A 13352-nucleotide genomic window follows, 5' to 3' on the forward strand; every position below is an offset into this window, starting at 1 on the left:
TTTCAAAGACTGCTGAATGAATAAAAACTTAAAATAAATTATAGCACAAACGATTTTATATACACAAGCCTAGAGGTTTTTTCTTTGTCTAGAAATAGACTTGGGGGGCACCTTCCGCGATATGGGCTGCAGGGGCCTTGACATACTTCATCAATGAGCCGAAGAGTCTCTCCAGCTCAACTGTGGACTTCCAGAACGGCAACTCGAAGAACGAATACTCGTTGTTTTTCAAGAGCTCTGTGAATGTGACTACCAATCCCCATGGATGAGGCTTGTTGCAAATGGTTCTCTCCAACAACACCCTGGTTATAAGCTGCTGGATATTACCAATCTGGTTGCCCCAAAGAGTCTGTGAACCAAAGAAGTGCAAGATTGCACAGCTGAACCAATGGGTGTGGGAGTTCGGATATCTTAGTTGATTGGCCATGGCCTCAAGGATTTGAAATTGAAGCTCGACATTTCCTTCCTGTATCAGTCCAGCCAGAAGAGTGACCTGGGGAGCCCTTTGGTTGAAGATCGTTGATCTTCTTTCCTCGACTGCCGAAATACCCAAGTACAGCACCAAAGCGTTAATGTGTTTGACGTTGTATGAAACAGTTGAGTAGCCGATACCGGCTTCCTCCTTCGGATCAACCAGTTTCAAACCAGCCACAATGGTCTTGATCAATGAAAGAGAAGACGCACGCAAGCAGCTGTCCACAGACTTCCTCAGTGGCCCAAGATCCTCGCCTGGGTTGCCCTCGTAAAGGGGAGGAACTGTCACCTCTTGGAATCTGTCCATCTTGAGATCGGGTTGGAATGGATCAGGAACGGTCAGACCACGAGGGAACGCTGACAAAATGAGGTTTCTAAGCTGGACATATGAGGGGGAGAGCGACGAAACAAGCTGGTAGGAGTGTCCAGCAAGCAGTTCTGGAAAATCGTGTGCAATCACCAGAACAATGCGTAGAGTCCCCTTGTAAACAACAGTGATTGCTTCGGGAATGTTCTGACCCTTCACATAAGTGGACTGAAACTCGAAGAGTGCAACCAATAGTGAAACAAACTTGGCCTTGGCCTCCTTCTGTGGCAGACTCAGGATTTCGGGCAAGAACAAGCGATGCGATATAAGAGACATCCAGGCGAAAGTGAATCCAGGGAAAGCGGATGGCTGCAATGTCAAGAGAATGTCAGCAAATATGGAATAGAATTGGCTATCAAACGACGCAGCACTGGGCTCCTCTTTTCTCACAACCGACCATTCCGACAACAAACTAGACAGAAGTCTAAAGTAAGGTCTTTCGTTGAACGAGGACTTATGAGTCTCATGATCATGAGCAAAAGCCAAAAGCATGATGGTCAGTATCCCGTTCAAAGATTTTGCCCTCGAGTCATCGAGATCCTCTTGCAAAACAATGATCTTAACCACAAGTTTTGCTAACGCATCAGTAGATGTATAGGTATCAATGACAATCTTTCTGTAGTTGTCCAACTCCCTGTTGAAGGAAACAACAGCCATTTCAACACAGGTGGTGATAAACATGACCAAGTTTTCAGATTTGATGAGGATATCTGATTTCAACAGTTGAGCAACAAACGCAACTTGGAGCTTTCCGGTTTCGTTAGAGTCACCTCCATGTTCAACGAGTTTCACCCATTCGGCAAAAACGTATCCCATACGATCCTTCAAAGTTGGGTTCTCGACACCGATGAGTTTCACCAAAGACGATGATGACGAAAACCCAATCTCATTGAGCTTGGACAACAGTTCAACAGCCATGGCATTGGCCTCGCCCTGCTTAACGACTCTTCCAATAGCGTCAATCACAAATGCAAAGTCAGAACGCAAAGCAATAGGTGATTCACCCAAGACCAAGTCCGTGACCAACTCACATCCAAAGTTGATGGCATTTTGATTCCTTCCCAAAATGGAGCTTGACAAAGAAATATCGAGCTCGTTAATTGGAACTAGACCAACGATGATTAGCGAACTCATAACCTTGGTGTTGAACTTTCTTTCATCTTCAGCATGAACCAGCCACCAAGTGACATCCTTGGCTGTTGATGGAGAGAGGTCGCATAGCTTATCCAGTAAGAATACCAGAGTTTCACAAGCTAATTGGGTCTCGCATGACGTGAATAATGCATTCACGGTGAACTGGGCCACTTGAAGTAAAACGTTATCACGAGAACTCAATCTTCCGCAAACCTGTAGAATGTCTGACACAAAAGCACGAAGAGGATGATCGGGACCCACTTCACGAAGATGCATCTCTCTGTTGTCATTGATTGTCTTCAGTAACCCTTCAATAAGTTGCTGCAAATAGGCAAAACTCTGGTCGATTGTTGACTGCTGAGCATCAAGTTGTTGATCCAAAGGTTGGGGCTGTTGCTGCTGAACTGCGGGAAGATTTTGAATACCTTCGAAACCCGCTCTCTTCAAAGATGCAAGCCCGACTTGAGGGGACTGTTGAAGCTGCACATTTGAGGAGACAGGTACAGAACCTGCACCTGTAGCAATGGCAGTGTTTCTTCCAAACTTATCGTAGATCAAAAACTGATCTGATGATACACCACCAAGTTTCAGTCCCAATGGCTCAGGCAGTTGCAATGAATACCTTGATATAGACTGCTGGTCGAAATATGGTTGCTCCGTTCTGGCTTCCCTATGTTGACGACGAGCAGCAATTGCAGGAAGCATCATATCATCCAAGTCTTGGATCGCCTTTTCAACGGCAGCTCTTTGAATTATGGAGCTAGCCAACTCCAAGTTGTCGTTGATGGCTGTTGGAAGTTCACCAAAAGCAGATGCATCATTGACAAGGTTTTTCGCCAATTGCACAAAATTAAGGTGAACACTCTCTCTAAGAGGATCATGAGAAGACGCCTGCGTCAGAGATTCGGACAAATAACTCACCATATTGACGTAAGCCTTTCTAAGCTTGTTTTCATCCCCTTCCATGGCAAAGTCCTTCAATATTAAGGATTGTGTAGTCACCAAAGCAATTGAGTTGGTGCGCTCGACAACCAGAGGAAGAATCTCCCTGACAGACTTGGTGAGGGCAGCTTGGAAAATCCTTTTCCACTGAGGATGGGTGACCAACGAGGTAGATCCACGCAGGTTCTCGAAAGGACTATTGATTCTGGCTTGTTCGTTGGAAGGCGAAGCTTCGTTGAAGATAGGCGCAGCACCTGGGATCTGTTGATGGAGTTCTTGGTCATCCTCGATGTTGGCTCTGGCCATTTTGTCAACCAAGCTTTGTATGGCAGCAGTCTTGCGGAAATCATCAGGGGTGTGACTTCTCACAAGTGTTGAAGGCTCAATCTTGTCTGGTGAAACTTGAAGCGAGTTACATAACACTTCCACCTCAAACTTGAGCATTAGTTTCAGGTCAGCAACAACATACAACTCTTTCAACACCTGCAAAATTCCCAAAGTCCATGGATTAGGGTATCTGAAGACTCGAGAATGCTTAGTTTGATCGATAATCTTGCACACGAAAGGAATGATGACATCCAACTTTCCTAGATCGTATGCTTCAATCAAAAGCAGCTTCAAGGACAGATTCTTCTGTCTGATGGGCTTGTTACGAGCCAAAGTAACCAGTCCCAACCAAGCACCCAAGTTCTTCAAATGAGTCTTTTCCGAGGAACCCAGTTCGGAGTCGCTGGAATGAGAGCTATTCAACAAAGCCGCAATCTGCTGGAGTGTGATCTGAATCACGTGAGAGTCGAACAGAGCCGAATTTATACCGTCAACCAAGCCAGCATACAGCTTGTGGTTGTTCGGCTCAGTCTTGGCCCTTTGACGAACAAGATAAACTGAAAACCATTCGTAGTACTCTTTCAGTAACAACGACTTCAGTTCATCAACTCGAGACGAAAGATTCTTAGAAGTCATGTTGTTCACAATGAAAAGAACACGGTCCGATGTGTCACGAGGAGGCGTTGGATCCTGTTCAACATCGCCAACAATGGATTCGTCAACCACCAGTGAGAGGTAGAGAGACTTGACCGGGACTTCTGCTTCATGGTACTCTGTTGTTTCTGACTTCTGTTCTCCAGATGTACTTGGTTTTTGCGCAGATGTGATCCTTCCGTTGGCCACATCTCTGATGATATCGTAAATTTGAGGCTGGGAAGCCAATGCAGGTATCTCAAACAGCAAAGAGCAGTATTTGGGGTACTCGTAAAGTCTTTGTCTGAACGCATAGAGAGACTGAACAGCAAATTTGAACATGTTCGACTCTGCTGGTTGACGACAAGAGTCCATGATGAATCTCAGAGCAATTGACAGGGCTGTCCCCTCGATGAGACCAAAATAGATGGTCGAACCGAACAACACCGAAGTCGATGCTAAAGCATCAATAGGATATTCGGGAAAGAACCTATATTCGTCCAGCAAAGAGTGGATCATGCAAGCAAAGACATCCTGGTCATGGGGGTTATCAGAAACCTTGAGCCTTTGCAACATGGAAATCACCTCCTTTATCTCGATACCTCCGTTATACATCTTTTGGTAGTATAGCTTCATCTCCTGCTCAACTTGGACTGAGAAAGAGTTTGTAGCACTATTCATGAGGATTGCCTCATCGTGGCCATGGCCAAAGTTGATTAGTCGAGGATAAGCCTGCAAACACAATGTCTGCACATGCTTGAAACGTTCAATCAGTCCAGGAGCAAGCTGGTTGTTTGTGAGTAACTCCAGCAGGTAGTACGCAGTTTTCAAGTCCAAAGACCTACGTTTTTCGGTCAACTCGTTTGCCTGTTGAGCACGCTCGTACTCAAGAGTAGCCTGTTTATCCAAGAACTCTAGAACACTTCCCGTCACAGACTCTGGGTCTGTCGCTAACTGAGAATCAACAGTATCTTTTAAGTGGGTCCAGCCAAAATGGGACAGTTCAACCTCCACTGGAAGCGCATCTGCAAAGTCAGTAAAGTAGGACAGAAACAAAGCTGCCAATTTTTCATGAGGCGCAACGATCTGTGCAATCACACTGAGAAGGTCTTCCACTTTATGGGAAAGGTAGAACTGAGCGATAATCGATGTCAAATGGCTTTGCAGTTGAGCAGGAGCAGTCTCAAGTCTGTGTAAAATCACAGGGAGATAGGGGGAGTTGGATGCCACCAAATGCACAAGGAGTTCATCCAAAATTGCCAGGTCTGCAGTCGTTGTGCCTTCTTTTGTCACCAAAAGAATAGCTGCTAATATTGAATATTCTGGCACCTGCGATATCATTGAGCGTAAGTGTTCATCTTTCGAGGTGAGAAATGATTTAGCAAAGATCAAAGAAACATTCTTGAAGTAAAGAATTGTAGAGTTTGCATTCACATCATCAGCAAAAAGCGGCTGCAGCTTGAATTTCAGCAGATCAACAGCCCCTTGCATGGGGTCAAGTTCGCTCAGCAAAATGCCGATCTTGGAAATCAATCCAGTTTTCATCTCCAGAACAGACTGTAAGAATGGATCGACAATTTCTTCCGGAATGGCTGACAGAAACTCGCTCAACGATGAAAGAGTCAACCCCTTCAAATCGGCATCGGACAGCAAAGTAGCGATTTGGTTTAAAACAGTAGGCCAATTGGGTGAGATATCCCTCTTTGCGAATTCTGATCTCAAAAGAGCACCAGAAGCTGTAGCTTGAGGCAGCGATGGCACTGAAGTACTGCTTGACACATCCTGTGAGCCAGCAACCAATATTTCGGCTAGCACCGTCGACATGGCAGTATCAAGGTCTGCGCCAGTCTGTGTAGTGAGAAAATCGGCCATTGCCGTTTTATTCTTGAGCTTTAGAACTTCCATCAAGCCAGATATTTTCAGTTGGGTCATATAAGTTTGGAAAATGACCTCGTTTTCCTTAAATCGAGTCTTGCAGAGTAATAAGCAAGCGGGTTTGGAGATAACGTGATCAACAGGCGACTTTACCAGAGTAGTGACCACCAGTAGCACTCTTGGTTCGTCTTCGTCTGTGGATTCGTTCTTGATCCAGTCTTTGAAGTCGAGGTAGAGCTTGTAGAGCTCCTCGTTGAAATTTGGCGTGGAAGATGCAAGCGATGTTCCACGGAATAGCACTATCTCCAGTCTATCTGGTATAGGGATGTCTATTCTCTCGAAGAAATCCGCAAAGGAAACACCAGGGTAGTAGTATGATAAACCGTACCGGACAAAAACGGAATGGTTAAGTATCAAATGTCTTAAAAGATCCCTTGTGGCCTTTGTATCTGTTCCTTGTCTGATCTTCGGCGCAATATCCACAGTCACACACCTTTGGAGAGCGTAGCCGAAAACAGGTTTTTTGAATATTTTATCACCTAATCTGGTGATGGTCTGTTGAAGGTTTTCGTCCGTTAGATCCTTGAAAAAAATGCCGACCTGAGAGAGGATGATTTCTAATGAACGTGGTGAGCAGCGAAAGGCCTCGTCAATGGCCGGTGCAGCGTTGAACGTCTGTGCAGAAATGGTTGAAATATTCAACTAGAATCAGAGGCAATTGATCTCAACGATTACGCAAACTGCCTCGCTATTAACCGTCAATTTAATTGAGATCAAGTATTCTTGTGAAGAATGAGTCTCGGTGGATTCAAGGGAAGTCTGAAGATGGCGATTTGTGTCGAAGAGAATCAGTAGTGGCACGGGGTGGTGTGACAGTGGGTAGACACGACCTTATGGTCTGTAGCCATTTCCACACATTCCAATAAGAATATGAATGACGTATTTCGTTTGATGCTGTATACTTCGCTGTTTTCTTTGGCATAATGAAAGTGTTGCTGTTGTTGTTATTGTTGCCATTGACTCTGGCAATTCACGATGCTAAGAATATAGTGGGACCGCTGTCCTTTCCCGACACTATTGATCTGAAAGGTGTGTATAAGGTGCTGTAACTTTTGAGACTTGTGGGACTCCTTACTGACCTCGATTTAGGATTCCAGCTTACTGGTGATGCCATATTGGACACTAATAGGATTGTTCTTACCCCTAAACCGGTCATTTCTTCGTCGGATGAGGCAGGACTGAAGATTGACGGCGCCCTTTGGACTGCGCATCCACAACAGCTCGGTAAGTTTACCACCGAGTTTACTCTGAGATCGGTAGGCAACTACGGAAAAACAGGTGCTGAACTCGATATATTTCTGGTTGAGTCTATCAGTGATGATCTAGCTACATTTACAGGTATTAAGATTCAAATTGACTCGAACGGTGAGACTGGCTCTGCCATTAAGAGTTATCTATCAGACGGATCTTCCGTCCATGACTCCAACAAGTTCTTCTCGTCGTGTTTGTTTGCATACCAGGGCAGTCAGGTTCCCATGATTGTGAAACTTTCATACGATTTGAAGACTTTGAAACTCACTATCGATAACAAGATCTGCTTCGAATCAGACCAGATCAAGCTTGATCTTGGCAAAATTCATCTCGGGGTGGTAGGATCGTCTCCCAAGGACGTTTTGAAATACGAGCAATTTGAAGTCTTGAAGCTCAAGACTTATGACGAGGTCTGGGCTGAAGACTCGCAACAGTTGCTCCCACAAGCGAAACCCGTTTCCAACGTGCAATTGTTCAGAGAGCAACAGCAGAGGCTTCGCGAGAAATCCCAGGAATCACTTGAGTCTAAAGAAACACATGATTCCAAGGACTCACCTTATGATACGTTGGTCAATGAGCTGCTGGCGAAATTGGACAGCCTGGGAACAGGGTCGGGAGCTGCCAGTCAGTCGAACTTGGTGAACATGAACACGAACAAACAGCTCACGGAGATAACCAAGGTCATCAAGGTTCTGCAAGAGAAACACAACGATTTGTCGCAAACTCTGACTCTTTTGGTCCAGTCCGTTTTGAAGGTGGAAGCCAAGGTAAATGCTCTTGAGGGTGCATCTTCCGATTACCTGGGAAGAATGGGCAGCTTTGATACAAGATTACTCCAATTCAACTCATTCATGAATTTCCAGAAGGAGGCCAACGGAGTGGAATTGTCCAAGCTCAACTCCATTCTTGGAATTCTGCAAGACTTGGAAGGTCACGGGAAGCAGGATAAGTTCCATGACAAAATTGACTCGTTGTCGTCGTTCATGAAGTTTGTGCTGATCCCAATCTTCATTGTGTTGATTGTGCTCTTCATGGCTGTGTACAGGCTGAGGAACGATATCAAGCATTCAAAAATCTTGTGATGCCATTGAAACGTTTTATGCAGCACTTTAGGGACGCACTGTTTGTTCTCGTGAACTTGCTGTAGTAAGTGATATAGGGCATTATCTAAGTCTCATAATTATCGTGGCCTATGTACTCTGGTCTAATTCCCCCTTCGTGGTATTTAGGTAGTTTTCTCTCCTCATAAGTACTTCGGCTTTCGAATTCTGATATTCGAGTGACCCAGCGAGTTCGGCGTTGGTTTCCTCCTTTTGGTCACGATTTTGCTCTTGATGATTCCCGGAGACGAAAGCATGGCATCACTCCTCCTCTCCACGGGAATACGATTGATCATCATGTGTAAGTCCGGACTCTCGATAGGGACATTTTCGCGTATCACTGCTTCACCTCCCTGCTCCACGATCTTCAGGTTTGGCGTCTCCTTCAGCTTGGACACGATTCCTTTACCACCCATTCGATCATTGTAGTACAGCTTCCACTGGTAATCTCTGAGCATCCTCTTACTGTTCAGGAACTGGTTTAAAACCACGCATCCGTGCAGGTATTCAACATCATCCACATAAGAGGTCTTATTCAGCATTTTCACTGTAGACGTGACAAAATCCTTGGAATAAAAAGGCAACCCATTTGCGGCACGGGTCTGGGGGATTTGGTCCTTGCTCTCTACCACCGACAACTTCAGCAATTGCTGGTTCAAACTGGCATTCGAGGCTAAACTTGTGACTCCACTAGAACTTGCGTCATTGGATACACCCAGGCCATGTAATATCGTTTTGCCTTTCTGACTGATGTGATGGGTGCTGTTGTTGACATCCTCCTTTGTTCCCAGAGAGTAGTTTGGGATCTTTGAAATGGAGGCTAGTTGAATCCCGTGATTGTTCTTGATTCCTTGTCCTACAATAACGTTCGATAGATTTGCCGAAGATGAAGATATTCCCCCGTCAACTATGGACAGACCAGACTCTGTGTAGCCACTGAAGATGGAATGATGGTACTCCTCGGGGCTGTTTGTGGATGACTTGAACATCGACAACGAAGGGTTGGAAAGATCCAACTGGTACATTCTAGCAACATCGTTGAGTACCCTCGAATAATCTTCTCCTGAGGCCATTGGAACGAATGTGTGTTTTAACTTTGATGGATACCTGGAAAGAACGGAAGACAAGGATTGAAACTGGGGTCCAGGGTGTGGATAGCACAAGGGGTTACCCTGCTCAACTCAAACTCTTAGATTGTTGCCTACCGGCTTATCAAGAATAGCGGGGCAAAGGAAGTCTAAAACCCCCGAGGTAATATATATATATATCTGTCTTCAAATGGACCAATTAGATTTTGCCTCTGTTGTGGAGAAATCTCAACGTGGTTGCGCCTGTATTTGGCATGTGAAGAGTTGGAGATGAGATCACTGAGAATGCAGAAATGGGTGCTCTTTCTTTAGCCCTCTCTTGTTCTCTTACCCAAGTTTTTGTTACAGTTGTTAAAGGTTTAAAATGCCATCTTGTGGTCATTCTCATAGCCATGGTCATTCCCATGGACCACCTCCTATTCCAACAAATAGCTCACAATCTATCAACGACAGGGTTAGTCTTTCCAAACTTGCGGGTCTAAACATGGCAAACCCACCTAGTGATCTACAGGCTCTATTCAAAACCAGAGAAACAAAGAATTCACTAAGACCGGCAATCAGAAGCGACGCGGACAACCAGCTGATTCTGAAAGTTCCTTTTGATGGAATTGTGAAGCTTTACTCTATCATCTTGAGAACCAACGGTCAGCCGGACCATTGTCCTTCTACGATCAAACTGTTTAAGAACAATGATGCTCTGGATTTTGACACTATTGGATCAGTTCATCCCACCTCAACTTTGAGTCACCCTCTTGTGGGTCATTTGGAGGACTTGTCGGCCATTTCCAGAGATGATGAGCTTGTGGACGAGACTGAAGACCAGTTTGTGGAGCATTATCTTCCAAGAAACCAGTTCAATGGCACTACGAGTCTCACGTTGTTCTTTGAGGATACTCATTCCCACGATGAGGATGAGCCTGTGATCATTTACTCCGTAGAGCTGAGGGGTGAGTTTGCGGAGCTGACCAGGGATCCAGTCATAACGTTGTATGAATCAGCAGCCAATCCTGCTGATCACAAGCTGCCCTTATCCCAGCAGAACTTGAACAGTCAGGGATTTGATTGAGCGGAAAAAAAGCATAGCTCTGAACCCTGCGAACTCGAGACCAGCTATTCAGCGTGTTGGCCAAAGTGGCTGTTTCCCGAAATTGTCCCTTGTTGTGTTTGTCTCCTTACCTTCGCGGGGGCAATTCCAAATCAGCCGCTTTTGTTTGCTACATAAACCACTATCTCTAGCAATTTTCTCGGAAAAGGTCATGAACTTTTCATGTTTCCCCAGAGTTTCCCAACCTTTTGCGTGCGCACTCCAAAAATGACGCGACGCGAGGTGGAAGAGAGAAGGTGCTACAGACCAAACATCCACAAACCACCAGATCAAGCGCTGAAGCTCGAGATTGCTCAACTTTTCAGAAGGTTTACCGAAATGGACGATATATCTGTGGGCGAGCGCCATATAGACGATAGTCAATCCGTTATATCTTCGCAGGGTTCTTTGCAGTCTCCTACCGAATCCTCTACAACAACAACACCTCCTGGGCTGCACAAGGAGGTGGATGGTTTCAGACGCGTCTATGAGGAGGGAAAGTTGCAGGGAGTGTCCTCTGAAGATATTATAACCATGGATGAGGATATTTGTCATTTTTTCGAGTATCTGAACGATCTTCTGCATACCATTGAAGAGAGGTCTGATCTGAAGGAGAATGAGGATCGCAAGGCAATAGAGGGGCTGATTGAAAAAACACGCGCTATGGTGTTGAAGTTGAGTTTATCTCGGAATCTTTCGAATTTTCACACCAAAACAAACCAGGAGCACAGCGATATGGAAAGGACGATAATGACCAAGAGTCTGGAGACATTCCAGAAGAATTTAAGCATGCTCCAAATGAGCAACGAGGCCCTTCACTCCAAGAACATCGAACTGATGAAAAGATATCGTACTTTGAAAGACAGGAAACTCCGGAGTCTAAAACTTCAGAACTTACAACAGAAGAAAGAGTTGCAGCAGTTGCGATCGCAACTGGGTCAGCAGGGTACGGAGACGAATGATTCGCAGAATTTGTTGAACACATTGGGGATGTTGGCATCGCATGTTCTTGAAGATGGCAAAACATAAAAAAGAACAAAAAGAACGAGAACAAGAGAACAAGAACGAAGAGGATTCCATGGTGTTTTGTCCAGCTCAAGGTTGTATAACGTCAAGCTATGCCAAAACCAAACCACTAGCTCTAAAGCGTAGAGTAATCTTATAACCTAGAACTGCCAATCTCGGCTATTTTATTTCATTAATGTACAAGCTATGAAGCCCAAGATATACTCAGAGTCATAAACACTAACTTGACCACGATGGTATTATCTTATCTATATCTGCCAAAATTTTACGTGCCAGTAATTTCGCAGAACATCGACGCTGGAAGTCCAATGGGATGGAACTACAACATTACACTATTCACATCAAAATTCCGCAAATATCTACGCGAAGTTTGTCATCTGTCATGAATAACCAGACTCATCAGAGTGTTCAGGGCCAGCTGAACATGAGGTTTGCCCCGCAATATGTTCAGGGGGGCAATAGTAATACGCCAACAGAACTGCTTCAACAAGCTCAAGCCCACGGCGTGGTGAACGGATTACAGTTATCTCAGCAGCAAGCTCTCAAGCAACAGCAACAGCAGCAACAACAACAGTCTCAGGCAGCACTTGGGATGTTGATGTCTCCACAGAGTCAGAATAGAACATTCCAACAACAACAACAACAGCAACAGTTACTCCTCCAACAACTGCAGCAACAGGAAGCAGTGGCTGCTCTTCAGGCCCAACAGGCCCAACAGCAACAGCAACAGCAACAGCAGCATCAGCAACCAACATCTGTAAGAGAAGTCTGGGCTCAAAATATGGAAAACGAGATGATGTTGATCAGGAAATTAGCTGAAAAGTTCACATATGTGTCTGTCTCCACGGAATTTGCAGGTATAGTAGCGAGGCCAGTTGGATTGTTTAGATCCACAAAAGATTACCATTACCAGACCATGAGATCGAATGCGGATATTTTGAATTTGGTGCAAATCGGAATAACTCTGAGTGATAAAAACGGCAAAAGGCCAGATCCGTGTACCTGGCAGTTCAACTTCAAATTCGATCTGGAGAATGAGATGTTCTCAAAGGACTCCATTGATGCCCTTCTATTGGCTGGAGTGAACTTCAATAATGCCAGAGATCACGGAATTGACCCATTTGAGTTTGCTCAGGTGTTAACCGACAGTGGATTATGTTTACTGGACAATGTTACATGGATAAGCTATCACGCTGGTTATGACTTTGGGTTCCTGATATCGTTGCTCACGAACAACTCGATGCCGGTTGACGAAGAGGAATTCTCCTGGTGGTTGAACGCTTATTTCCCCAATCTTTACGACATAAAGCAAGTCTCCAAGCTGCTAAAGAACTTGTCCATGAGCAAGAGCTCTTTGGAAGGACTTGCCGAAGAGCTCGGAGTCGTGAGAAGTGCAGGGTTGACGTCATTGCAGACTGGAGGCCAGTCGATTCTGTCTCATCTGTGTTTCTGGGAAATCACGAGGCTCGTCGGGGAGTCGTCGCTAGAGGCTTGCAAGAACCAGATCTGGGGGCTCAGTACTGCTAAAGACGAGGTATCTGGACCTGGTGATCTGGGTCTGTCTTCGCCTATGCAACATCCCAGCTCGGAGAAGCACCATTTGCACCAGGGTGGGATTTTGTCTCCCAGAATGGGGATGATGCAATACGGCAGGCAATTATAGGTGCTTATTTTTTATAATAGGCCATTTAGATGCCAATATTAGAGGGTAATTGAGTATTTGACATCTGGTGAAATGCGCGTAAGTTTCAGTCCGCTTAGGTAAAACACAGACCGGAAATTGGACGAATTCTCGAAGATTCAACTGAAGGTGGAAGCCTCAGCGGTTTCGACACCTCTTCTTGTTTTAACCCGGGCTCGATTTTTTTAAGCGATAACGCTGGAAAGTGACTTGGTGACTTCAACGAAACTGTGTGACTCAACAGGAGAGAGAATTCTGGAGACGCGTCTCAAAACACGCTTATAATTCGCCCTGTTCAAGTGACCTCTGA

General features: G+C 45.2%; 6 protein-coding genes across 6 annotated transcripts; 4 read left to right on the top strand and 2 right to left on the bottom strand.

The window, feature by feature from the left end:
• Window positions 1-88: 88 nt before the first annotated feature.
• Window positions 89-5809, bottom strand: KUCA_T00004712001 (uncharacterized protein; the record flags this gene model as incomplete). Its single annotated transcript, XM_022601477.1, has 1 exon — window positions 89-5809. The coding sequence occupies one exon, from the start codon at window positions 5807-5809 to the stop codon at window positions 89-91; it is 5721 nt and encodes a 1906-aa protein (XP_022460718.1).
• Window positions 5810-6735: 926 nt separating this feature from the next.
• KUCA_T00004713001 (uncharacterized protein) lies at window positions 6736-8145 on the top strand (the record flags this gene model as incomplete). The annotated part of the gene is made up of 2 exons (XM_022601478.1): window positions 6736-6841; window positions 6902-8145. 2 exons carry the CDS (start codon window positions 6736-6738, stop codon window positions 8143-8145), a joined length of 1350 nt encoding a protein of 449 aa, XP_022460719.1.
• A 161-nt stretch (window positions 8146-8306) lies between these two features.
• On the bottom strand, window positions 8307-9236 carry KUCA_T00004714001 (uncharacterized protein; the record flags this gene model as incomplete). The annotated part of the gene is made up of 1 exon (XM_022601479.1): window positions 8307-9236. The coding sequence occupies one exon, from the start codon at window positions 9234-9236 to the stop codon at window positions 8307-8309; it is 930 nt and encodes a 309-aa protein (XP_022460720.1).
• Window positions 9237-9615: 379 nt separating this feature from the next.
• Window positions 9616-10317, top strand: KUCA_T00004715001 (uncharacterized protein; the record flags this gene model as incomplete). Its single annotated transcript, XM_022601480.1, has 1 exon — window positions 9616-10317. One exon carries the CDS (start codon window positions 9616-9618, stop codon window positions 10315-10317), a length of 702 nt encoding a protein of 233 aa, XP_022460721.1.
• Window positions 10318-10518: 201 nt separating this feature from the next.
• Window positions 10519-11364, top strand: KUCA_T00004716001 (uncharacterized protein; the record flags this gene model as incomplete). Its single annotated transcript, XM_022601481.1, has 1 exon — window positions 10519-11364. The coding sequence occupies one exon, from the start codon at window positions 10519-10521 to the stop codon at window positions 11362-11364; it is 846 nt and encodes a 281-aa protein (XP_022460722.1).
• Window positions 11365-11743: 379 nt separating this feature from the next.
• KUCA_T00004717001 (uncharacterized protein) lies at window positions 11744-13024 on the top strand (the record flags this gene model as incomplete). The annotated part of the gene is made up of 1 exon (XM_022601482.1): window positions 11744-13024. The coding sequence occupies one exon, from the start codon at window positions 11744-11746 to the stop codon at window positions 13022-13024; it is 1281 nt and encodes a 426-aa protein (XP_022460723.1).
• Between the last annotated feature and the right edge of the window lie 328 nt (window positions 13025-13352).

Source organism: Kuraishia capsulata, genomic scaffold (genome assembly GCF_000576695.1).
Source record: "Kuraishia capsulata CBS 1993 genomic scaffold, Kuraishia_capsulata_scaffold_5, whole genome shotgun sequence".
Classification (NCBI taxonomy): Eukaryota; Fungi; Ascomycota; class Pichiomycetes; order Pichiales; family Pichiaceae; genus Kuraishia; species Kuraishia capsulata.